This window comes from Pteropus medius, unplaced genomic scaffold (assembly GCF_902729225.1).
Source record: "Pteropus medius unplaced genomic scaffold, Ma_sr-lr_union100, whole genome shotgun sequence".
Classification (NCBI taxonomy): domain Eukaryota; kingdom Metazoa; phylum Chordata; class Mammalia; order Chiroptera; family Pteropodidae; genus Pteropus; species Pteropus medius.
The window spans coordinates 11,088,459-11,114,930 of record NW_024349799.1 but is presented as its reverse complement, the minus strand read 5'-3'; the positions used below and the strand labels follow the sequence as shown (position 1 = coordinate 11,114,930).

The following is a 26,472-nucleotide window of genomic DNA, read 5'->3' as shown; positions in this document are numbered from 1 at the left end:
ATAGCTATGGAAATAACAAATTAGGGAACTGATATTTCAAGAGTTTCTTATATCCTAATTGGTAAGAAAAAAACGAAAAAAATGCTGTATCTTACAGGAAGCCCCCTCATAAGACAACCAATCTTAAATTGATAGAGCAATTAAAGTACTTAGCCAATTAGACAGTATTTAATTCAGCATCAAAGAGTGAGGAACTAATTGCTAGCCAGCATTTGGTTCTTTCACTTAACAAAATATGGACATCTTTCTATATCAGTAAGTATATTTTTTTATATCTTTAATGTTAGTCTGTAATCATATGAATGCCCTATAACTTATTTAACTATCCCATTATTATTGTGTGTTTGTATTATAGTTGTCACTTTTTTGCCTCTGGTGAGCTTTGTTGCAATTGAATCTTTTAGCTATAGCTCAAGGAGGTCTGTACCACAGGAAGAGATGCCCCATTGTTCTGCTGATAGAGTATTGCTTTCTTGCCTGCCTCTTTTACAGATTTATATTTGAAAGGCCATTTAACCCCAGAGTATATTTCTCATTACTATTTATAGATCCAAAAGAGTGTAGATTTGAGAGAGCATCTTTTAGTTTGTAACTTGTTATGACAATAATTTATCATAGAAAAAAAAGAAGGCATGTATTGTTGGTTGTATTTTCATTCATTTTTAGGATATCACTTTTTAATGAAAATTTACTATTTATGATGAAATAAATATTCAGTCAATAAATATTCAGAAAACAAATAGCCATCTTTCAAAAATGCATCTTTTTCACTAAACGAGGCCCTTCTTTATTATATTTAGTACTTTATTCCACATACAGCTTGACTGTTGTACATTATGTTTGTTCATTGATCAGACACTTCATAAAAGTGATAAATAGCAATACCCTATTTTGCAGAAGGTGAAATGGAGGCTCACCTTCTAAGTGGCACATAAGTAAGTCTAAGTGGCACATAATTTTTTTTTTTCTTTTTAGTAACAAGAGATAAAAAGATAGACCTTCAGAAAAAACAGACTCAAAGAAATGTGTTCAGATGTAATGTAATTGGGATGAAAAACTGTGGGAAAAGTGGAGTTCTTCAGGCTCTTCTTGGAAGAAACTTACTGGTGAGAGTTGTCAGAAAATAGAACTTTACCCAAAATATTTTCATAGTCACAAGTTTACATAATTTTTAATAGCCATTAATCTTTTTAGATGATTACTGTAATTCAGTGACCTATATATTAGTAAAGTACAATCCAAAGTATAATAATAATCCTATTGAACTGGCTTTGTCTTTATTTCATTAATGTTAGCTATCATTTGTCCTTTTTTTTTTAACCAGTGTTTAAATGGGATTAAATGAATACCTGTGTGAAAGCCCTAACACAGTGCTTGGCATGAAGTAAATATATAGTAAATACTTCAAATTGAATACTGAAATCTAAATCTGACTACTGCCTTAAGGAGGTTGACGTATTTCCAGATGAATCTCATATCAGATGAAATTATAGTATAATGAGAACTGCCAGCAGGTGGCTCTGGAATACAGTTTCAATAATATAGTGTACTTCCTTTTCAGCTACTGCTCTCACTTTATGCAGAGCAAGTGCATCTTTTGTCTTAGGCCTTAAGAACTAAGAAATGTAAAGTCAATATTCCCTTTGTACCGATAAATGATATATAGTGTAGGGAAGAGTGGCCTTTTATTTATAACATACCCACACATAAACGCAAAGCACGTGTATTGATGACAACTAATTACTGTAATTTCTTACTGTAAATATTGATATTTTTGGTTATTTCCAGAGGCAGAAGAATATTCGTGATGATCATAAATCCTACTATGCGATTAACACTGTTTATGTATATGGACAAGAGAAATACTTGTTGGTAAGAAATTCTCTGGCATGTAAAGATTATTATATTTTTAAAGACTCTTTGAAAACAGTTGGGTTTAATTTAATGGCTGTCTGTAGAACTTTGTTTGATTTTTTTTCACCTCAATCTGAAATTAATTTTAATTCCCTGACATATATGGTGATTACATGGGTGTAGCATCAAGTAAAAATTCATCTATTTGTGTGCTTAATTCTGTGTTAAGAAAGTGAAAATTGAGTTTCATCTATTTAGCAGGAAATGGTATAGTAAACAAATGTGTTAAGCTAAAAAATGATTAAAAGAAGGGTTGTGACTGAAAAGAGACTATGAAATACAGTAGAAAGAGATGATGTATTCTCCTTTGATCCAGTCACATTTCAGTTTGTACTCTGTTCCACCATAGATTAGCTGCGTGACCTCAGGCAAGTGGCTTACTCTTTCTGAGCTTTTGTTTCTTACTAAGTTAGCTAATACGAAAAGCTCCTAATAAATGGTAGGTACTAGAAAAAGTTCATTCCCTCTCTTTTTCTTTTTGCAAATAGTTTATTCTACCAGACAAATGCTCACATTGAATTTTATACATATTTTACTCTTTATGATAAAAGTTCTTTGTCAGTTTTTAATTAAACCTTGTTTTTTTTCTTTTCCTATAAGTATAGTTCTACTTATTGTGTACTCAGTAAATATTTCTGACTGTTAGTTTTCCCGTTTTTATTCTTACACCATTCTTTGTAAACTGGTATCTTTTATGTCTTAATATCCATAATATAATAGTGTTTTATTTGTAGTATATTGAGTCACTTCTGACTGTACACTTCCCCTTTCTTCTCAACAAAGATGCATTATCTTATTACTCAGTACTGAATTTTACTCTTGTTGGATCATTATCATATCATAGATGGGATACTTCTTTAGAACTTTTGTAGTAAACATTGGAAAAGTGTAGGCAGTAAAGTAGAATGAAATGACCTTAGTGTAAAGAGTTCTTCGCTTTGTGTTTTTGATTGGTGGAGAGAAAAGGTACCTGTGGTAGAAAGAAAATAGACTTAGAATCATATCTGAGTTTATCTTTTGGTCTAATGACTTGTTAGATGTGTTATCTTAGACAGTTAATCTCTTTAGCTTGTCTTCTTAATCTATAGAATTTAAAGAATGCAAGTAAAGGCCTGTCTAGCACACTTCAGTCACTCACTAAACATTAGCTTCTGTAGAACCTTAATAACCATTTTTAATCCACAGAGTCAGAAACTACTAATTTATCCACATTTCACACTTCTAAGAATGGTCTGAAAATTTATGGTTAACTAGTATTTTTTAATTAGGAAGTTAATTTAAGCAAGTAATAAAACATCATGACTTACACTTCAGTATATGATACTTACTGTCTCATTATCTTTTTCTTTTTACAAGTTGCATGATATTTCAGAATCAGAATTTCTAACTGAGGCTGAGATCATTTGTGATGTTGTGTGCCTGGTCTATGATGTCAGTAACCCCAAATCTTTTGAATACTGTGCCAGGATTTTTAAGGTTTGTTGGTCTGTAAGTTTTATATGGAGTTTAATGGAATTGTAATGTGGTATTTTCTAACCAGGGAAATGCAAGAAAATCATTTGTGGGGCTTTTTAAAAATGCATACATCTGCGTCCTGTCCCTAAAGGCTTTGATTTCATTTGAAGGTGGTAAAGTCCTAGACATCTGTTTTGTTTTGTTTTTTTTCCTCTTCTTTAAAATGAAAATAGTTTGCTTTAGGATAGAGAAATTTAGGTTGATTTCTTTTTATTTTTAAATATTCTATCTTTTTAATTAAAAAAATCTTTTTCAAATTGTAGCAAATCTGAGGACGTATTATAGGCTTATATTGTTACCAGCATTAGAACAGGGGCCCTGGTCGTATTCAAAGACTGACCTGGACTACTGCCAGTCTTTGCCTTTTAGTTCCCTTACTCTTTGAAACTATTGATGCATTGCTCATTCAGAGATAATTTTTAGTGCACATTTAAACTTGTCATCAGATTTTGATTTCATTTTTTATTCCATAGCAACACTTTATGGACAGCAGAATACCTTGCTTAATCATAGCTGCAAAGTCAGACCTGCATGAAGTTAAACAAGAATATAGTATTTCACCAACTGATTTCTGCAGGAAACACAAAATGCCTCCACCACAAGCCTTCACTTGCAATACTGCTGATGCACCTAGTAAAGATATCTTTGTTAAATTGACAACAATGGCCATGTACCCGTAAGTACTTGTTCTGCCATCATTTTCATGCTGCATGGTTCATAATAACATTGCACGCCATTATTAGCCATGAGGGTAGAATCTTTGTCACATAGAAGTTGTTCAGCAACAGAAAGAGACTTTGTAATGAGAAGGTACAAATTTGAGTAAATGGAATTTTGGTTTGGGTGCTGTAATAAAATTATGTAAATAGTCCTTCTGACAGTATTTGTATATTTTTGAGCAGACTGTATCTAAATAGGATAGTACAATAAGCTCAGCCCCCCACCCAGCATTTAAAAAAAAGTCTTACTGCAATGAAATGCTTTTGTTATGTGTTGCTATATGATTATCAGGTATTTCCATATGAACAAAAAGTTCATTTTTATATTTTTCCTTTGATTAATTGACCTGGAGTATGTGAAAGATTCTAAAATATTTTATGAATTTATGTTTAAATTATGGATTTGTTTGAATTCAGAATATGATATCTTTTTTAAGTGCTCTAAAAAGTAGTTGTAATTGGAATTCCTACTACATAAATGTTTTACATTGTGTTATGAGTCATAAGTTTTATGTACATTTATTGTGTATCTATACATGCATATGCACAAGCACATAACTGTGGTCATCTTCATAATTTACTAACTGCCTTAAAATTGCATGGTTCTTAATGGCATTCTCAAGTACTATGTTTGTATAAATTCTGTTTTGTAACAAGATAGTTTTTCAGGCAGTGCGTTTCTCAGGACTTTATAGTTTATTTTATTTATGATTATGTTATTCTCTAAATTATTTTTCTTATGGAAACTACAGTATAAAATAGTAATAATCAAACATTGCTATAAACTGAAGTTTTTCAGAAAAGTATTAATTTGTTACAGGTTTTTCAAGTCGGAGTTAACTTTACTGCTATTCTATTAACTGATACTTTTTTTAAAATGCAGTAAACCATTGAAATTTTATTTGTATTGAAGACAAGTCATTCCTATTACTATGAGATAAGCACAACCTTATTTATGTTTTACTTTTGCTTTAAAACCCTCATGTATGTTATCTACAGAGAGGATCATTACAGAGACAGACTCTCCCGAGACATGGGCAACACTGATAGAATAGAGAATTTGAGAAAAATCTGGGTCTTTCTAAAAACTGCTTTGTAAGTTACTTTTTCTTTATGGCTTCTGTGGGATTTTGTTGACCTTTTCTTATAGATGAGCAATTCTCCTTTCTTCCCATAATTAATATTTAGTAATTATCCAGAAACGCACTGCTTGGTCAAGCTTACTGCCTACCTGCATATTATAGTGTCTTTTTTTACGGTGTAAATGTGCTGTTTTAATCTTGTAAATAACTGCAACTGTGTTTTTAGATCCGCATCTTCAAAACATTTTACTGCAGTTTGTGTGTGTGTGTGTGTGTGTGTGTGTACGCGTGCATATATGATAAATGTACATACTTGGATACTTCTTTATATGGTTAATCCCAAACTCCTTCTCATGAAGCATCTCCCTGTTGCTAAGCATACTTTGCATCCCTCCTTTTTGGTGGGTGGAGCCTGTGTATGTTGAAGAGTCAGATTCAATTTATAAAATAACAGATGGATTCCAGTATGACAGCTGGCAGTGACTTAGTAGCAGTGATATATGTTCATCGAGTTTTAAAAAGGAATGTCTTGAGCTTATAAGAGTTTCAAAAAAATTAATTCTTGTTTTTCTTCATGTTGGGAATTAGGCGTTGTTGGGATGCTGCTAACCTCCACAACCATGCCAGTGTGTGCTGTGGTCTCATCAGATCTCACAAGCTAAGCCAAGTCAGATTGGGCCAGTCCTTTGACTGAGAAGCCTCTAAAAAATGTTCAGGTGTTACAGGAAGTGATGGCATTGACTCATCAGGTGGCGCTCTTCTGAGTGGATTCTGCGCCAGTACCTCTTCAGGGGTGGTGTGATGGCTTTGTATGTCTGAGTGGCTCTGACCACTAAGTAGTCATTGAGACCTCCTACTTTGGTTGTTAGGGTGGAGGTGAAATGGGTTGCCCCATGTGGCTGTACCAACTAGTGTAATTCCACTCAACCAGAAAGGAGTCAGAAAACCTCCCTAAATTTCATATCTAATAACAATTGGATCCATTGTTGATTTTTACATCCTTACTCAGAGTTTCATACTATCATACTTAGCTGCCGTGTTTTAGTAGCAGATGAAATTAACACTATATTTTGTTCAAGTAGAAATTTATGAAGCACTTTGATTTCCTTTGGGAGCCAGGGTGCTTGATAATTTAAAGACGATGTTGTTCATATCTCTTCAGGGTTGAATATACTCGTCTTTTGACTCTTTTGTGTTTTTGTCACTCTTCTCCTTCCTGGTTTTCAGGCATGTGTGTATGCTAAGGGAGGAGGAGGAGGAGGAGGAGGGGATGATTATTTAAATGTTAGCAAACTTTGTCCTTTTGGTGGGTGCTATGGCTTATTCAGTTTTTCTTTTTATTTAGATGAGGGTGCCATCTATTGCTGTGCATATTTATTCCACTAAAACTCTTATATAATAACTCCATCCCCCCTACAAAAAAAGCAAAAGTGTTAGGTAATTGTCCTTAGATTCTCTATAGGGAGGGAGGAGGGAGCTGTGGCTGCTTATTATATTTTTGGTGTATGTGGAATTCTGCACAACTTTAGCATGCCCCACACTATCCTTTTCCTTAGTGTTGCTTATGCCTAAATCTTTTTTTTTTTTTAAGTTGGCACACCCTGGCTTGTGCCATATTTGTAAGTAAGAACTCAACTCCTGTCCTTCTGTGTGTTTTCGCAGCCATGCCCGGTTACGCTGTATGTGCACCTGCAACAGGTGTACATTTTGCATCTGTCAGAACTTCCTCAACTCAGACTTGCTGCAATCTGTAAAGAACAAAATCTTCACTGCAGTTCTTAACAGGTTCTTAACTTTATTTACTGGGTACCAGGCATTCTGTTAAAATACAAAAGAAAAAGTGGATAAGTATTATATGGATACTCACTATAAAGACAAGCTGGCTGATGCCCAACTAACTTCCACTAAAATTCTCACTGTGGTGACAATGTTTAGATTTGGATTCATCTTTAATAATGTCTTTAAATTAATAGATATATTTAGGGGACTATAAGATTTTAGATGTTTTCTTTTTTCATTAAGGAAGTTAAATATCTTTCATATTAGGATAATATAGATAGGGAGATTAAAATCTTTTGGCTGAGAGTTGTAGAAATAGATTAGGAGACTTGTAGTAAGTAAAAGAAACATTGATCCCAAGTATTATACTGTATTTAGCTTATATTCAAATAATATAACTTATTAAAACCATGCTACTGTGAACAATATCTTGAGTTTGAAAATTTTCTCTATAATAAATACCTAGAAGGTTTATTTGAAAGAACATGGTTTCTGGAAATGAGGATAATAACCAACTTTAAGAATTCAAAGGAATATGGAAAAGAAAAAATGATATGTAGTACTAGTTTTTGCGGTCTTTGTAATTGAGCCCAAAACATGAAGTATGCCTAGAAAATAATATGCTTTTTAAAAAGAAAGAAAAAAAGTAGGATATATACATTCCTTCAAAGCAATGAACTTGGAAGGTTATATTCTTATTCTGGTCATACTAGCTTTGTTCAAATTGATTTTACATTTTGTGCACATTTAAGAGCCTATATAATATTAATTTGTATCCAACATCAAATTTCTGTGTGTTTGGATGAATTAGGTGTTTGAAATCATTCAAATGTCATTGGGAACTGGACTTGATTAAGATAGCTGATAAAGCTAAATAGATTTTGGTTAGAAATCGGTCAGTAATTTGGTTTACCATTGGGCTCTCACTGAGGGCTACGCTCTGACTGTACCAGATGACTAGGATAAATTTGTGTCGACTAGCAATGTAGTAGGTGTGGCTCTGAAACAGTGAGACTGTATCTCATGTGAGTCAGAAACTGGCATTCCAAAAGAGTTTTGGTGGTGGTTTGAGTACTAGCAGCTCTGGAATAAGAATGCAGCCAGCCCAGGTGACGGCTTTGAAGGGATCACCACACTCATTTGGTGGTAATGTTCTGCCTCTGTCCTTTGAATGACATCTTATAAAGTAGTAACATAGTTTCTCTCATGACAGCTGTCTGAGAAAATGCAGGCTAGTTCAAACCAAACAACATTCAGGAGCTCTGATGTTGGAAATAGTAGTGTTGGAAGAGATTCTAGAATTCATCTGGCCTAACCTCCCATTTGAATGCCTTCCTGCAAGCCTTCCTGAGAGAGTGCTGCTTATCTGCTGATGGCGTTCCTCATTGGAGAGGGTTTTTGCTTTTGCTTTTTATTTATTTATTTTTAACTAAAATGATTTCCCTATAACTTTCTTTCCTTTAGTTTTAGTTCTGCCCTTTAGAACAACATACGACTATTCTACTCCCTCTTCAACATAGCAATCCTTCAGACATTTGAAGACGGCCATCATGTCTCCCCTAATTTTCTCTTCTCCAGGTAGAACATCCCCATTTCTTTCAGCCTTTTCTTAGATGGTTTAGTGACCTCATTATTCCTGGTTGTCCTCATCTCAAAGCCCCTTAGGTTTTCAGAGTACTTCTTAAAAGGTGCCACTGAGAATGGAGAACAGTGCTCCAGGTATGATCTGACGAGTCCCGAACAGTGGGCAGCCATGTTCCACAGTTAGGACAGGACCTGTCTACTGCATGAATTAACTTTTTAACAGCCCCGGCCCACTGTTGATATATATTAATCTTGGGGTTAACGGAAATCATATTTTTTTCCATATGAACTGCTATTAAGGCAGTGTCCCCTCCTCTCTAGTTGTGTATTTGCCATTTTCAGTTGACTCTTTGAATCTAAATGCAGATACATATGTATCTCGATTAAATGTCATATTCTTTTTGATCCATTTGTTCTAGCTCAGTCATTTCAAACATTATTTTTGTCATTTGTCCCATTATATATATCTCTCAGCATCGTGTTATTTGCAAATTTGGTAGATATGTCTTCTTTATCTTTCAAGTTATTGATAAAAAATAATGTCGAATACCCAGAGATTGGAGAGAGTGAGCTACAGCAAGCAAGCTCTATAGCACTCCACTAGGGAATATTTTTCCCGATGACACAGGTTCAGAGTTCTTGGGGAAAGATTATTCTGTCAATTAAAAATACTTTATTATCCAGCCCATATTTTATCTTTCATGAGAGATTTCATGGAGGACTTTCTTCGAAATCAATACATAACTTTTTACCACATTCCTCTTATCTACCAGCATAATAATTTTATTTAAATAGAAAGTGACATCTGTTTGGTGTCTTATTCTTGGTGAACCCACCTTAGTGTCTAGTAGTTGCTCATCACAAACCGTCTATTTATTCTAGAAGCTCTTGATTGTCCAGAATTGCAGATTGATTCATTATCTGCATCTTTTTGACAATTTTATTCTTAGATTGGTTTAGTCAGCTTTCAAATGAAATAGGTTGGATGTGTATTATTAGATGAGCTTGCTAATAGTATATTACTCCATACAGTGATTCTCGAAGAGAAATCAGTACATTTTGTCATATCTATTTATAAACTAGAAGTAAGTTAATAGTAATGTCAAGATACCACTGACATCTGGTAATCAAGAATGGAAGAAATGAAGAAGATGAGGGGGGAAACCAGTGTACCTTTCAAAGAATTCCTTCCTGACCCCTGGTTGTATTTCAATAATTTATTTGATAGAAGTACAGTAGAAATTTAAAAGTTGTGTATTGAAGTTTTTTCTGGTTTACAAAAGGATATAGATAAGGTAGGTGGGGGTGGAGGCCTAAAACTTAAGTGCCTATAGGGTCTGGATAGATAATGTAAATAAATGAAGTTGCCAAGTGTAAGAAATAAGAGAAGACACTATGATAGGCCTTGTCTAAAAGAGGCAGCCACAGCTCAGCTCTGGCCATTTGTTGTTGTACAGGCCTGGTGTTACCAGGTCTTCTGATTCTATGAGATTAGAAATTAGGGTTTTTATGTGAAATTTTCTGGTATTTACATAATAGCAATTAAATTTTAAAAACTTAAAGTGCTAATCGGAACAAACGAGGCATAGAGGCCACGAGTTTGTAACCTCAGTCTTGAGATATGGATTAGAGTTGTAAAAATGCAGGCACACATGCACAAAAAAGTATACCTAAGGAATGAGAGTGTTTCTTATCCCCACCCCCATTTTACTCTGTCCCATGAAAAATTTGAAAAAATTACAAGGCTGTGCGGTGCAAATGAAATCACCTTACTCTAATAGTCTCAGGTTTTGGCAACCTTTGGTGGTCGGTCACCACTTGTCATTCTAGTTATATCTTAATGTTACATAAGCAAGAAGAGGATTGACTGATTGAGTACAAGCCATTTAAGAATTTTTCACCATAATTTAGTAGGGAGGATTCTCACTCAGTGCTAAGAATTAAGTATTTGGTTTTAGAAATCTGCCATGCTTAGTGTTTGATTTATAGCTGTAAAAGAGCAGTTTTAATTTTTTAATTAAGGAAAAGGTTTATCAAATGTCTACCAAGAAACTGATAGACAAATATTGGTACATAGATGTTACTCTCAAATTAGCGCATTGTTCCAGTGGTTGCTGAAATAGAAATTACTTCCAGAGATAATACATGTTCTCCCTTTATCTCACCCCTCAGTCCTTGATTTATTTATTTAAATACTTAATTTAAGTACCTGCTTTAGGTAGGATCCTGCTGGGGTGAGCTGGGGCAAAATATGAAGATGAAGAAGATATGAACGTACCTTTAAGTTTCTAAACATTATGTTGCCAAAAAATTTTTTTCTTTAAACTGGTATATTTTCAGTGACCTTAGTCCCATGCTAAAAAAGGAAGTGCTATAATCTGATCATGAGAGGATGTAAGTCTATTATTTTATACTTAAGCAGTTTTAATAGATTTATTTCTAAAATTGTCCATTTTTTCCCTAGCTATGTGTCTTTGACCAGAAAAGATTGTTCCTTTTTTGGAGCTTATTCACTGGCAGTACATATTTTAAATAGAAAGTCATAATAGATTTTTTCTTTCCAATTTAATTGACTGTATATTGATTTCAACATGTGAGAGAAATGTTAAACTGTATTTGACATGTAACTTTGTTTGGTAATATGGGCTCACTCTTCAGATCTGAATAGGTTTGTTTTTCTTTAGAATAATTTATGAATAACTGGAATTATTTGAATTTAAATACATTTGGAGGATTATTAACATGTGGTCAGATGATTTTAATCTTTGGTAATGTTTTCATTTCAAATCGTGTAAATCATGTAACCGGGAAAAAATACCTTTGATTATAGTTTAATTTTTAAATACCTTTTTAATCTGAAAGTATTAAAATGATCATGTAGAAGTGAGCTTCATTGTTGGTTTGAACTACCCAGGATTTTAGTTTATTAAATATATATTATTCTGACTGCAGAAAACTCCTACTTTGCATGAATGAAGATGTTACTATACTATAGTGTGCTGTGAACTTTAATTTGTCCTTCCTTTAGGTGTTCATTTTCATTTGTTTGTCTGGGCTACTTAGTCATTTTTTTTTTTAACTCCTTTCGATCCCTTTCCCAACTAGTTTTCTGTGTATAATCCACTTCTTCTAATCTGTAATTCAATCAAAATTGTTTATTTTATAGTGCATTATTTTGGTGTGATTTTCTTTGATGCCTATTTTGGTTATAGAATTTCTTTTATCCTATTTTATTGTTTGCATTAGCCATATCTTATTTGTTCATGTTACTTCATAAGTTTGGTAACAGCATTTTACTTTAGCAACCAAGTGCATAGTTCATACTGAGTATTTACAGAGACCCAAAGGTATGATGGACAGTCATTGTACCCATTTTATTTTTTACCGTATTTTTTAAATTAGATGTGTGTGGCATATATTTTAAGCCATTAGTCAATGAATTACTTAATTTGCCCGTATTACTTTAATAATCACTTAAGTTCCTCTTTTACATTACTTAAAATCATATTACTTAATATAAGAGCCCTTTTTTTTTTGAAGGAAGGATTTTACTATCATTATACCAAAATGAATTGCCTTTTCATAGGATTGCTTTATGGAGAGGATTGGTTCCTAGACATCTTAATGTTATAGAGCTTCTGTTGGGAATGTAAGAGTTCTAGGGATATTAATGTTATAGTAAAATATTGTATCCAGGGAAGTTTGTCCTTTGTTTTAGTTTCATATAAAACTTCTGTTTTCCCTTGTATGAAGGTCCTTACAAAGCTTTTCTTTGAATTTAGATACATAGTCATATGTTTAAAATTATAGAAGAGCTTGCGTTATACAGCCTCATTAAGTAAGCTGCTGCTGCTACTTATAATTTAAAATATTTTTGCCATTTGGTTAGTATATTAAAGGACATGACAGGGTGGAGTTTGCCTATTCTGATCTTTAAGTATTAGTAGTTAACATATAGATATTATGTTCCCCATGGAGTATTTCTCATGTATCTATGATCATCTAAATTTTGATTCTTCTAATGCTTGGTAAAGCGTTTTTTGACATCGATGCACACCTATGTCCTTTTCTAGAGTATGTTACGATTTAGGCATGCTTAGTTAACAGCCAGCCTTCTTATGATTTTTATGTTTTAATTCATCTTTATAGGGTACTGTTTTGATTTCTTAACCTATTTTGAAAAATATATTATTAAAATATTTCATGCCTACTAGTTCAGTTAGGGAAATTGTCATTTTAAGATTATTATTAGCAGTAGCATTTTTATTGGAAATAAATATTAAAAAATACTTCAGGCAGAAGCAGTAAAAGCAGGGAGATTCAGAATTCTTAGAAAAAAAGTGAGTTATTTAAAAACAAAACTAGTTTTGGTGACCTCATAGTTTTCAACTTGAGATGTGTAGTTGCAAATAGCAGAAAATTATATATGATATCTTTGAGCTTTAGTTACATGCATTACTAGTAACTTTAGGTAACATGCATTATAGTTCCATATGCTTTTTCAGAGTATTAACTTAAAACTCCATACCTGAGATACATATATGGATAGAATTATAAAATTAGACCTTTCATATTAGTGCATTTGTACACCTTGAGTATATTCTACTTTACTTATTTTTCCTCTCCATAGTAGCCTGCAACCTAAGACAAGCTTAATTGAATCTGGATCTCTCTATTCTCCTTCTTTCTCCAATTCTAATTTTTGCAAAGTTTTAGGTCACTGCAATATAGTTTTCATACTCCAAATATAAAGTAATATGACACATTATAAAAAAACAATGTTAAAACTATCCTGTTTGGTAGTAGCTAGAATGGGTTTAATGCCATTGAGCTGTTTAAGATTTGGTTATTGCTATTGATAATATTCCCTTTATTTATTATTGGTTAAATACATTGAACCAATAAGATTTTAGGTCATTTTCTTATATTTGCCATAAATTGCAGAGTTAACCAAAAGCATCTTGTATGCTTTCTTTAAGGCATTCTGTGCAAAAGTACATAGGAATTTTGGTCACTGTTATATGCCTGGTGTGACTGGTTCACAAAGACAGTTCTTAATTTAACCTTTCTTGCCTGCATTTTAAAACATTTCTTCCTCTCTGCCTTATTGAGTAGCAGCCTTAATAATATCCAAGTCCGAACATGTTGGTCCGCTCCCACACCTGTTTCAAGAGCACCTGTCATCTGATTGACAAATGGGCCCTTAGCACTTCTAAGACAGAAAGCCAGCATCCAAAACACAAGAATTTTCCACCTAAGAACTTGAAAGTTCTGACAAGCTTCAAATGATTGATTAAGGTTACATTCCAGCATTTAGTCATTATGTTCTAAAAAGAGGTACTACTCAACTAAATTATCTTATTCCACATAGAGTAGGAAAATATGATTCTGGTATATCAACAGATTTTTTAAAAGAACCTTTATACACACATAGTCACATACACACATTTTTAACCCTATAATATTCCTTTCGGGGAAGTCTATCTTAAGGAAAGTATCCTAAATATAGAGAAAAATCTTATGTGGAAAGATAATCATCACTTTTGTTATAGTCACCAGTAAATGCAGATAGCCGCCAATAGGAGAATGGAATATAATGCAGCTATTTAAAATGATGTTTCTATAATTTATGGAAAAGTTCTTATATAACGGTAAGTTTTTAAAAGGATATAAAATTATATAAATGATACACACTGTGTTTGCAGCTATGTAAGAAATACATAGAAAAAGTCTAAAAGGAAATACCAAATTTTAATTATTTGCCTTAGGTGATAGGACTCTAGGTGATTTTTTTTCTTCCTACTTTTATTTTGCACATATTTTATAATGAACATATATTACCTTTTTAATACTATAAAAACTTTAAGAAGAAAAAGTATACAGTAAGATATTAAATTTATTCTAAGATGATATTTGAGTCATTTTGAAAGAATTATACTTTTGAATTGTGGAAGAATTATTTTTTGCTTGAATTTAGAAAACTGGGAAGCAGCTTTATGAAATTGTTACTCTGCTTCTACTTGAGACCTAAAATGACAAACATGACTCAGTTCTTAATAGTTATGGAATACAGTTAAGATTGCACTATTCTCTATTCAGATGTTGTCAGCTAAGCAATGACAAATGTGCCATGCGTTACAAATGCTTTCTTTTTTATAAGTGGAGCCAGGTTAATGCAGCTTGTAAATGCACATGATAAAGGCATAAAATAGTTCTCTAAGTAGCTTTCCATGTCTGGAAGTGTAGTTTTTCATGTCTAAAAGTGTCAAAAAAACTACTATAACGTTGATGGAATCATTGAAATATGTCATATGAGTTAATAGTTGCGTTGAGTCTACACCATGCCACCCTGAACAAGCCCGATCCCATCTGATCTCGGAAGCTAAGCAGGGTCGAGCCTGGCAAATACTTGGATGGGAGACCACCTAGGAAGACCAGGTGCTGTAGTCATAAATAATAAACAAACAAACAAAATAAGGGGTTGTAAATTGACAAGGTCCTTACAGTCTGTGAGGTCAACCAAGGGTTGCCTCGCCTAAAATAAACAAACAAACAAACAAATAAACAAATAAATAGTTACCTTGAGTTTTTAACTAGATACATCTTGAGCATGTATCTATATTGTTTGTCATATATAAATATGAACTGCTGTTTGCCTATTGAAGCTTATACTATAGCTAGGGGAAAATAACAATTACTGTTTTGAAATGCAAGAGAAAACTAAGCAATAAAGTCAGTCAGAATATATTATTTAGTGAATGATAATAGTTTCTTAAAATACGATAAAGGGAGCTGTGTGCAACAGATTCTATACTTGAATATTTATGAGAAATTATTTTGACTGATGTTAATGTAATTATAGCTAGCTTTAATCCTAACCCCTTTCTTTCCCTAAGTTAAAAAAACGTGAAAAAAATTTTCAAAAAATCTTCTATCAGTGGAAATGCACAAAAAACACAGAGATAGCAAAGTTTGAAGCAAAAGCTCTAATGCACTTTTAGCCTGTGTTCTCGCTTCAAATTCTATACATCACTATTGACTTGGAGTTGTAAACTTTGAAACTCTCATCATAGGTTCATGACAGTCTATGAGTTTGACATGTTGGGCTCAATTTTTCACAGGTGTATTTTGTAGTTTTTGGTAGTCTGAAATTAGAAGCATCTATAAACTTCACGACTAATAGTTGTTAGCCTCATTTTGTATGAATACTTAGCATCACCACATATTGGCAGGTACTGCTTAGGATATTGGTTTCAAGGGCTTCTCTTGAAAGACCACCACCAGCCTCCGAGGGATATATAGAGGATGTATGTAACAGCCTTAGGTTTCCTTGCCTAGTATTTGAGTGTTTTAAAGAGTACATATAGATAGATTTTTAAGTTTGGCAATTTGCTGTAGAATATATTTATTTTTAAATATAGAAAGCATGAGATGCTTCATATAGGTGGCAACTCAATTTCTGTGTGGGATGTTTAATTGAGAGATGTTATTTTCAGTCCCCTTTTGTGAGCTCTGCTGTGAACTGCAAACTGTGTGCATGTGTATAAAAGGTTAAGAGCCCGGGTAGCTGAGTGGGGTGCCATGCTGTTAGCAGACGACGAAGGCAGTATTACTCACCAAGTGCACGCCATCAGCTCTGTTGAAGATTCCATCTTCATGGAGTCATCTCATGGTCCACTTTTTCTTGAAGCCAGGTAACATTTCCCACAACCAGTGGGTTGGCCTTCTTGGAGTTTTTCCAACTGGAAAAACTAAAACCTAAGTATTCTCTTCCCTAACTTCAAATATAAAAATAAAACATTGCCTGTTGAAAGAACTAACTTGCAAGGCGGAATGAACCTGTGTTATCACTTTGCTTTGTAAAATAATAATTATATAAGGAGCGATCTTTTTTTAATAGAAACTGGGCAAGATAAGAAATTGGAGTGCTGTGTGTTGTTTTGCCATGGTGATAAGCATGGAGCACTCATGGTATAGACTTGTTTCTATGGATTTACAGATCGCATTTTGTGATAACTAATCTGATTGTTCACTCCCACTGTTATTGAGGCAAAGTAGTTTTGTACAATTTATATTCTTGGCTCTTAACTCTTTTTGCATATGTCGGTGTCTTGGTCTTTTAATGATATCTGACTTTTTCTTCAGTCTGTTCGTTTAACTTAGTTGTAAAATAACCTAAACTAGCCAGTCTCTCTAAGGTCTTAATTCTCTTAAGTTTTCTACATTACCTCAATTGTATTCACTTAACTAAAACTTCAGTGACACTTGAATAAAATGTTCTAGCCTTTGCTTTAGAGCTTTATCCTCTTTGTGGTAAGCTGTCATACTTGAGACTCTTGAGAGTGCTTAGCAGTGTTATTAACTGAGCATGCTCACAAACTCAGTTTGTGGTACAGGCTGTCCCTGTTCTTGTCATGCACAACATAGCTTTTTTTTTTTTTTTAAACATCATTTACTTTTCAGTCCATCATGTTACATTACATCTTTTGGTTGGTATCATCACTGCCTGTCTAACTATTACCAGGATTTGTTTGTTTTTTCCTTTCATTAATTAGCAGTAGCCAAATTAATACAAACTGGTATCTTCCCAACTCCCTTTGGTATTTCTATGGTGAATTTTTATGGGGCTCAATGTTTCCAAAATTGACTTTAAGCATTGCTCTTAGAAAAGTATTGTCACTTGTCGCTTAACTGCTTACAAGTTAGCTTTCAGTTCCTGGAGACTAGAGAGTGTATATTAAGTTCCATGAAATTGACTCTCAAAATTATGAGATCTCAGTCTTACATCTCATTTTGAAAGAGCATGGTAGTATTAAAAAGTGATAGATTGATTTGTCTAAGTTCTCCATTTCTCATATGAAGAAAATGTATAAAATTTAAAACGTTTGCTCCCAAATAGTAGCTAATTGTAAAGACATTTGTTTTTATTCATGTCTACATTATGAGATAAGGATTATCTAAGCAATATATACATGGCTATATTGATAAATGTTTTTTGGTAAGCATTACTGTATGCAGTTAGCCTGACAAGTGTGCTAATACTTCCCTAAAAGTAGACTGTTAATTAACTGGTATTTTCATACTAATCATGTTTCACACATTAATTATATTTTCTGACTACAGGCACGTGACACAAGCTGACCTCAAGAGCTCCACGTTTTGGCTTCGAGCAAGTTTTGGTGCTACTGTTTTTGCAGTTTTGGGCTTTGCTATGTACAAAGCATTATTGAAACAACGATGATTAAAAAAAATACTGGCCCCTACCAAAAAAAAAATACTTTTATGTACATTCTGAATGCTTTAAATTCTGCTAGGAATATTGACATATTTATACATGCAGAGTTACTTTATTAATATTTGTAATTCATGCATAAGAGTATTTTAATGATAGTTATAACTGCAGTATTAACTAACATATGGAAAGAAACAGCTTAACAGCCAAACTAAAATGGCTAAATTCCAGAGGCCAAAAGGGAATATTTTGTAAATAATGTACATATTCAGGCAAGATATGGTCTCCTAAACTGAGTTCTGGAAATGATGTTTCTAGATGTTTCTACATGGTATTGCTAGTGCTCAGTTGGCTCACTCTGTTAGGTTTAAGTCAGCTCAGAGATTGTATTTACTCATGGATCACTTATTTATTTCACATTTACTCAGAATGATTTTGGGGTTTGTTAGGGACATGAGGCACAATTTGCCATTTCTCTCCGTTTTTAAAAACAAAGGGGTCAGTGTCAGCTTACCAAAACAACTTTCAGTCACTTATGGTAAGCCACCCTTGAAGCCATCATGCAGTCCAGAAATTGTATAGCTGAGTGTGAGGCTTTCCTTTAAGGAAGGAGTAAGCTAAAGGCAGTTAGAGGTGTTACTTATGTGATTATGTTGCTGCTTTTGTCAGTATGTTGAATTTTATAGCCCTTTCAATCAAATGAGAAAAAAGATTTGTATATTATCAATGTTTTTAGTTTAAATAAACAGTCACCATTACTACTGTTGAATTTCCTCCCAAAGTGTAAATCATTCTATAATGGCTGTGTCTATTATAGTATATTACAGTAGCTGCATGTATCATGAAGTGTTCTGTATCTGGCTAGGATAACCTAGAAGCAGCACTTTTTTAAATGGTAAAATAAATCTAATGAATATAAACTCTCATGATAAACCTATTTTTTTCATCATCGACCTTTTCAAGTATTTAAATAAATAACCACTGTGTACTGTGATCTTGAGTTTTTTGTCTTACAAAGTAAATATTTCTGTACAGATGTGAGTGAGATCCTGTGGTTTCTATCTTTCTTACCTTGAAAATTATTTTTTATACAAAAACATAATACTAATTAGGAAAGAAGACAAGTAAGATTTGTATGTATAAGGGGAAATTATTTTTAAGTTGTGGGAAATCTATTCTTAGAAAAGGCCAATTGTTTTCCCCTCCACATACCTAACTAATGTGGTTTCTGCTCTGATTACATGTTTATTTTCTCCTTTAACAGGGCTTTTTTCTCTATTTACTATTCTGAGGAATGTTTTCTCATAAGATCACACTTCTTAAGCAGCTAGTAGAAGTATAACTTACTAGCTATAAGCTTGTAAAGTAATGTGTGCCATATTTACTTGCTTATTTCCCTTTCTCCCCTCCCCCCATTTTTATTCTAAATTTGAGGGAAAGGAAAATTAAGGAACAATCTGGTGACTCCTCATTTTCATTATTTTCTGAGATTTCTATTTACCAAGTAAATTTGTCAGTTATACACCTTTCAATGAGTTAATTCTTTCCTTCCAAGTTCTTCCCTGTTCAGACTAAAATATTTTAAATGACTATTCCTTATAGATTGTTGTGTTTGTGAGAAACAGAGGAAAGACAGTAGTTTGTCAAGAGATGGAAAGTCACGGTGTGTTTGTATACTTAGATTTTTCTCTCTTAAACTTTATATTTGAGCTTAAGTGCCTGATTCATAGAAAACAAATCTGTAGCTGCCCTGTATTCTTACCCACTCTCAACAAGCCTAGCAGCCTTCCTTTACTGTCAGTCTAGGCAGGGCAGGTTTGTAGAGGGAATGCTCACTGGTTTCTTTTTAACCTATAGGCATGTGCAGATATTTTTCATTTCATATCCACTTTAGAGACTAGTTAATGTGAAAACATACGTGAATAAGTACAGTAATAGGCTTCTTCTGGCTTTTACAGTTGCTCAGAATATGCAAGCTGTAAGAGTATAACTAAGGAAAAATTAGGAAAATAGAACTTGAATATTGAAAGGAAATTTCACTTTGCACCAATTGCATTATCTTTTAAATGGACAATTCTGAGGCTGCTTGCTACCATGTTTTAATGAATAGTGAAGTAGTGATGTGAAGAAACATTCCTTTGAAGGTTTATAGTCCAGTGGCATAATGCGGTAACCTAGTCTTGCTTAGCACATCAAAGGTCTATTGCTTCTTGCCATTCACAATAGCTTTCTCTTTCACATTTGATCATAAAAGGAGCAATATCCCACATTGTCAGAGTTTATAAATGCTATATAGGTGTGGGCTCTGATGTTAGGAGTTTGGGGAGCACATAACCATTCTGAAATGGCCTATGAAAGAAGAGGTAGGAGGGTGGTTGTATCTCTGTATCACCAGTCAGAGGGAAGGTACCAAAGGTGAAGTATACTGATGAGTCAGTCCTGAATGAAATGAGAACTTTTCTGACCTGAGGGAAGGCAACTGAATAATAAATAGTAGGGGGGCGGGGCAGTGGGGCAGAGGTAAGTGCTCAAACTCTGTGTAGACCATAAATCTTTCCTAAACAGGCCCTCAGAATAGAACTAGTGTTAGTATTAATGGCCCTTTTGTTTGAATTGTACTAGTAAAAGTCAATATAAAAGTGTCTTTTAAATATATGTGCAAATCTTAAAAATGAGTATGTGACCTAGTTTTTATTAACATGTATTTGGCAGCATCCTTTAATTTTTAATAGTCCGTGTGTTTTTAGGAAGTTGAGGGCTAGGTACTTTTTGAGAAATACCACATGTCGAGATGCTCAATTTATATGATGTTTACAGTATGAGAATGCTGACCACTCCAAAAACCTCAATCCCCAGATTCACAGTCCCAATGATCCACGTGTTAAAAACCTCTAAGTTTGCAAGTAATTCTTGTTTTCTTATAACTCTATCAAAAGTCTTCATCAGTAAGAGCAAATGTCTGTTAACCTGTTTGGCCCTTAGCTCTGTGGAAGTCTTACCTGTGAGTATCTCAGATTTCTCTATATATCCCAAATTAAAAAACTACATCCTCTTGCCTCCTGTGGCACACTCACACTTATCAGACCATTTGTCCCAGTTATTTTGGGTTCAGAAAATATAGACACCTTACTAGAAGGCGAGATTTTGTCATCAGTAGGAAACACTTCCTAATTTCATAGTGCCATTCTGGTTCCTAGTTGTATTTTCCAAGGATAGCATTTGGTCTGTAGATTTTAATCTCCTTTAGCAGAGAGTCAGTGAAATTGAGAAATTATCATTCCTTCTGGATTTGAAAGCTGTATGTTGATGCACACGAGGCATTGTCAATATTATCATCATACATCCATATATCCAAATTCCACAAGAATTCTTTTTCCTCTTTCAGTATTTTCCTATTCATAGTTTACATATAAGCCTTTTATAATCAAATAACCCTTGGAAGTGTTTATTATTAGGATTATATGGATATATATGCTGTAGTATAACTTAGGCGTAACAGACATTTTCTGTAAAGGTCCAGATAGTAAATATTTGAGGCTTTTGCAGCTGCTCAATTCTGCCATAATGAGAAAGGAGCCGTAGATGATATGTAAACAAGCGAGCGTGACTGCATTCCAATAAAACTTATAGGCACTGAAATTTGTTTCATATAATTTTCACTTGTCAAAATATTATTTTGATTTTTTTTTTAACCACTTAAAAATGTAACTATTCTTAGTTCACAGGCTGTGCAAAAACAGGCTGTGGGCCAGATTTGACCAAACCCTTGTGTAAATATGGTAGTAGTAAATGCATAGCAGCATTTAAATTGGTTAAAATTTTTTTACCTTGTTCTGGAATTTGAAAAGGTATAATATACTAGGAAGTACTATAAAGCTACTATAGTCATGCTTTATTTGTAGAGAAACAGTTTGAACCCGTAACATGCATTTAATTTGTTTTCACTTTAATGATGGTATTATTCACCAGAACGGGGTGGTCTGGCCCAGCAGAGAGGCTCATCTGGAGGGCAGTGTAGCACTCAGAAGGTAAAGGGAGCGTCAGTTCCACTTTGAGCACTCACCTGGAGCTATTCTTTTGGTACATCATCCATATTTGTTTTCCATTTGTCTGGTTGTGTGTAATTGGCATCCCTGGAAGGTGAAAGAGCCCTACGAGGATGTTTAGTTTGAACTCTAGTTATCTGGGGAATCTGCCCCTTGTGCACATTACAGTGTGATCATGCTTCTTATTTCTTTAGATTCGAAAGTCAAAATTTCAGGGGTTAGTTAGACCAGGAAGATCATCTGTCCAACTCTGTACTTTTGTAGCATAACAGCACAAAAAGCAGAGGTGACTTACCTAAAGCCACACTATTAGTCTGTGCCTGAGCAAGGATTAGAACCCAGGTGTCCTCACTTCCTAGTTCAGTACTCTTTCCACTGTGGGAGCCAGCCTTTAACTTGATATTATACCTTTAGTAAATTTTATACATACTTTAGTATGTTCAGTTTAAAAGGCTAGGCCTAAGGAAAAAAAAAAAGTTTTGACATTTCTATTACTAAGAAGGGTTAAAGTTGGCAAAGCAGATTTTCTGGAAGCCTTTCAATCCCTCAGAGGCATTTTGCCTTCACTTCTGGTAGCTGTCACCAGGTAATTGATGATGTCTATTTAGAGGAGTGCAGACTTGGTGGTTAGGTTTATTTCAGGAATAGGTAATTGAGGGAAGTAGGGATGTAACTACTCTTTTAAAAGCACTCTTTATGATTTTTGTTTAATTGTTCTTAAATTGTTAACTTTGAAGAAAATACTGTTTTACCTTTTATTTATAAATGGAGAAATACTTTGAGACGGGGGCATTAATAAAGGGGAAACTCCTAGAATAAGGTTTTATCACTAACGATTTTTTATTTTTACTTCTCTAATCTGCCTCTGGGATTTCCATAATTCCAGCTTCTCCATCCCAGCCACTTCTGTATACCTTTAGAGTGGAAGTGGCCGAGTGTGTCTTCACACACTCACTTATTCTTTTTACTAATTTCCTCTCAGCCTCTTATTTTTCCCCCAGATTCTCAGTGTGGTCACAATTCCTGGGAACTTGTAATACAATTTTCAGGCCCCACCTCAGACCTACTGAATCAGAACATTTGAGGTTGGGGCCTTGCAAAATCTGCGTTGACAACCCCCCTACACACATACTGGCCCTGTGATTCTGATGCATGCTGAAGTTTAAGACCACTTCACTAGACGTTGAGGAAGCTGAAGTCACTCAATATACAGTCTTTGCCCTCAAAGAGATTACAGTCTGTTTGGATAGCTAAGTTAACAGTTAAATTTTTTTTTAAAGACAATTATGTGTAAGTATAATTTTGATTAAAAGAGAACAAACTCTATAATGTCTTCCCTTTCCTCTTATGATGAAATTCAAATCTTAAGGTGGTAAACAGGACCCTGCAGACCTGGCCCCAGACCTTTTTCGCAGTCATATCTGCGCTCTCCCATGGATGACACTAGTCGAAGAGATCTTTCAGTCCTAAGAATGCACCTCGCTCACTCTGTGTTGGGAGCTTTGCAGATGCTCCCTCTGTCTAAAACCCCAGCTCCTCATCCTTTAGGTCTCAGGAGGGTCAAGGCCAAGCTGCCAGAATCCAGGAGCTGAGTCCTGGTGTTCAGAGAGCGTCTGTCCCCTTCATCCCCACTTTTCTCAGCTTGGCACCCCTCCCCTCCCCTGAGCTTTGTCTAGAGACCATCTTCTTTACCCTCTCTAGAGATTCCATTGAAGGGTTTGAAGCGAGGAAGTGACGTGGTAAGCAGGTCTCAGCAAATTGTCCTTTCCCCTGTCCCTGAGAAACTGAACCTGGCATAGCCAACCAGTCTCCGACCTGCCTGTCTGTGCCTTCCTGGCAGTGAACTGAGTCTCGGATCTTAGCCCCACCTGTAGTGCTCCCACCTAAAGTACCCAGGGGTACTTTATGTATCTATCTGCTTTTGTCTTACTTAATTTTCTTGATTTATGCATCCTTTGTTTGAGAAACAACTTTACTCAGTCACTGTAGCCCTTGTGGAAACACTGACTAGCAGCCCTGGAATCTAAACGATCCCTTAGTGGTATTGGAAGTTCACTAGATTGTGGGTAGAGGAGTGGAAAAGCATGGACTTAAGAGCTAAAACTCAAGTTTGAATCCTAACTTTGCCACATTCATTGTGCAAATTACTTGATATTTTTTTCCTCTAAAATGAAGATTAGGATCGTTGTGCACAGTCACAGAGCTCCATCCCAGTGGATTTAATTTCACCTTCCTCTTTCCCCAGAAAAGGAAATGTGCATCCCCACAGCAAGCGCCACTGAGTGGCAAGCTCCTGTCTCTCCTACACTTAAGCAGAGCTGAACCGTTGCCGTTGAGTCTGGGCAAGCAGGAGAGGCATGGGTGACAGCCAGCTTTGTTTTTTCTCCATGTATCTGAGAAATGTCTTGATTAAGCTGTCTTGAGTATTGGGACCAATAAAATGTTCTTCAACCCTATTGTCTTGGCCAGCAGCACAAATAGCTGAATTTCCTATATTGTTGGATGTTCAACTCCTGTTCAACCTAAAAGTGTTAGTATACCCCAAGGTTCTGTCTTGAGTTCCCTTATCCTCTCTGTATAATCTGTCTCCAGATAATCTCATTGAGCACTTTGATTTTATATTTTTAACTTTTATTTTGAAATAATCTGAAACATTTTAAAAGTGGCAAAATAATAATAAGATTTGCCAATTCTGAGCATTACACATAAATGGAGTCATACAATATTTGTTTTTTTGTGACTGGTTTCTTTCACATAACAGAATGTTTTCAAAGTTTATTCACATAGCACGTAGCATTCATTTCTTTTTTGGAGTGAAGGAGATGAATATTACATTTTATGTATATACCACATCTACTCATTAGTTGATGGATTATTTCTACTTTTTTCCAGCTTTATTGAAATATAATAGACAATTAGTTGCGTGTATTTACATTGTACAATTCAGTGAGTTTTTTTCAATTATGGTTGGCATAGAATGTTTGTTGTACACATAGTGATTAGAGATCCGCATAACTCACAAAGTGATCACCCCACTATTTTAATACCCTTCTTCCTCCTTACATATTTATTACAGCATCATTAACTATTTTCCTTATGCTGCACTTTAAACCTCCATCTCTATTTTGTAACTATCCATTTGTACCTCTTAATACCTTTGTCCTTTTTCACCGTCCCCCCAATCCACCTCCCATCTAGTAGCCCTCAAAATATTCTCTATCTATGAATTTATTTCTGGTTTTTGTAGTTATTATTGTTTATTTTGTTCTTTAGATTCCACATGTACGTGAAATCATGTGATATTTGTCTTTTTCTCTCTGACATTTCATTCAATGCAATACTCTCTAGGTCCATCAAGGCAATATATTTTTCCATCCCCTTCCTTTTAGTCTGTGTGTGTCTTTTAATCTGAAGTGAGTCTCTTGTAGACAACATGTAGAGGTCATGTTTTCCTATCCATTCATCCACTCTACTTTTTAGTTGGAGCACTTAATTCTTTTCCATTTGAGGTACTTATTGATAGGAATGTAGTTGTTACCATTCTTTATTCCTGTTTTTGATACATGTTTTTTCTTCTTAAAGAAGTTCCTCCAACATTTCCTGTAATACTAGCTTGGTGTTGATAAATTCCTTTAGCTTATTTTTGTCTGGGAAGCTCTTTGTCCTTCACCTCTAAATGATAGCTTTGCTGGATAAAGTATTCTTGGTCGTAGATCCTGGGTTTTCATCATGTTGAATATTTTTTTTACCAAGCCCTTCTGTCCTGCGTAGTTTCTTTTGAGAAATCAGATACCAGTCTTATGGGTGTTCTCTTGTAGGTAACTATCTGCTTTTCTCTTGCTGCTTTTGATATTCTTTCTCTGTATTTAAACTTTGGCATTTTAATCATGATGTGTCTTTGTCCGGGTCTCTTTGGATCCCTGGTTTTTGGGATTCTCTGAGCTTCCTGGAGTTTTATGTCCATTTCCATCACCAGGTTAGGGAAGTTTTCCATCATTCTGCCTTTTATTTTCTTTTTTTTTAATGCCTTTAGCACCTGGTCTTCCTAGGTGGTCTCCCATCCAAGTACTAACCAGGCCCAACCCTACTTAGCTTTGGAGATCAGATGAGATTGGGCACGTTCAGGGTGGCATTGCTGTAGACACCATCATTATTTCTTCAAACAGCTGTTCAACATCTTGATTTTCTTCAGTTACGCCTATCAGATGGATATTTGGACGCTTAATAGTGTCCCATATGCTCCTTAAATTATTTTTATAGTCTTGGTATCTCATCTCTTGCCATTCTGATTGCATGTCCTTAGCTTTCCCATTCTCCACATAGGGGATTTGATCCTCTTCTTTATTCGCTTTGTTTATTCCTTTATTCCATTTAATATACTTCTCATCTCAGATAATGTGTTCTTCATTTCAGACTGGTTCCTTTTTATAATTTCCATTTCCATTTTTATGTTTTTTATCTCTTTGTTGAAGTTCTCACTGAATTTATCTACAGTTCCCAAAAGTTCATTGAGCATCTTTATAACCAGTGTTGACTCCATTATATCTGGATCTCTGTTCTGTTCTCTCATATGGTTTCTGCTTCTTTGTCTTCCCATTTTG

The 26,472-nt window shown here is 34.5% G+C and overlaps 1 protein-coding gene and 2 pseudogenes across 8 annotated transcripts in view; 2 read left to right on the top strand and 1 right to left on the bottom strand.

Moving 5' to 3' along the window:
• The window catches only part of RHOT1 (ras homolog family member T1), a 53,527-nt gene extending 34,708 nt beyond the window's left edge, over nt 1-18,819 (top strand). For 3 of the 8 annotated variants that reach the window (XM_039886019.1, XM_039886018.1, XM_039886014.1), the window contains exons 15-21: nt 976-1,106; nt 1,789-1,872; nt 3,271-3,390; nt 3,903-4,105; nt 5,148-5,243; nt 6,893-7,015; nt 17,717-18,819. In XM_039886019.1, the coding sequence (XP_039741953.1) occupies nt 976-1,106; nt 1,789-1,872; nt 3,271-3,390; nt 3,903-4,105; nt 5,148-5,243; nt 6,893-7,015; nt 17,717-17,834 (875 nt within the window). In that variant the 3' untranslated portion in view covers nt 17,835-18,819. Of the gene's footprint in view, nt 1-975; nt 1,107-1,788; nt 1,873-3,270; nt 3,391-3,902; nt 4,106-5,147; nt 5,244-5,818; nt 6,651-6,892; nt 7,016-8,473; nt 14,377-17,716 lie in introns of those variants that run through there. The other 5 variants (XM_039886017.1, XM_039886015.1, XM_039886020.1 and 2 more) reach the window with 5 other exon arrangements.
• On the top strand, nt 14,926-15,043 carry LOC120621249 (uncharacterized; annotated as a pseudogene).
• Nucleotides 18,820-25,895: 7,076 nt separating the features above from the next.
• Nucleotides 25,896-26,014, bottom strand: LOC120621268 (uncharacterized; annotated as a pseudogene).
• Nucleotides 26,015-26,472: the final 458 nt, after the last annotated feature.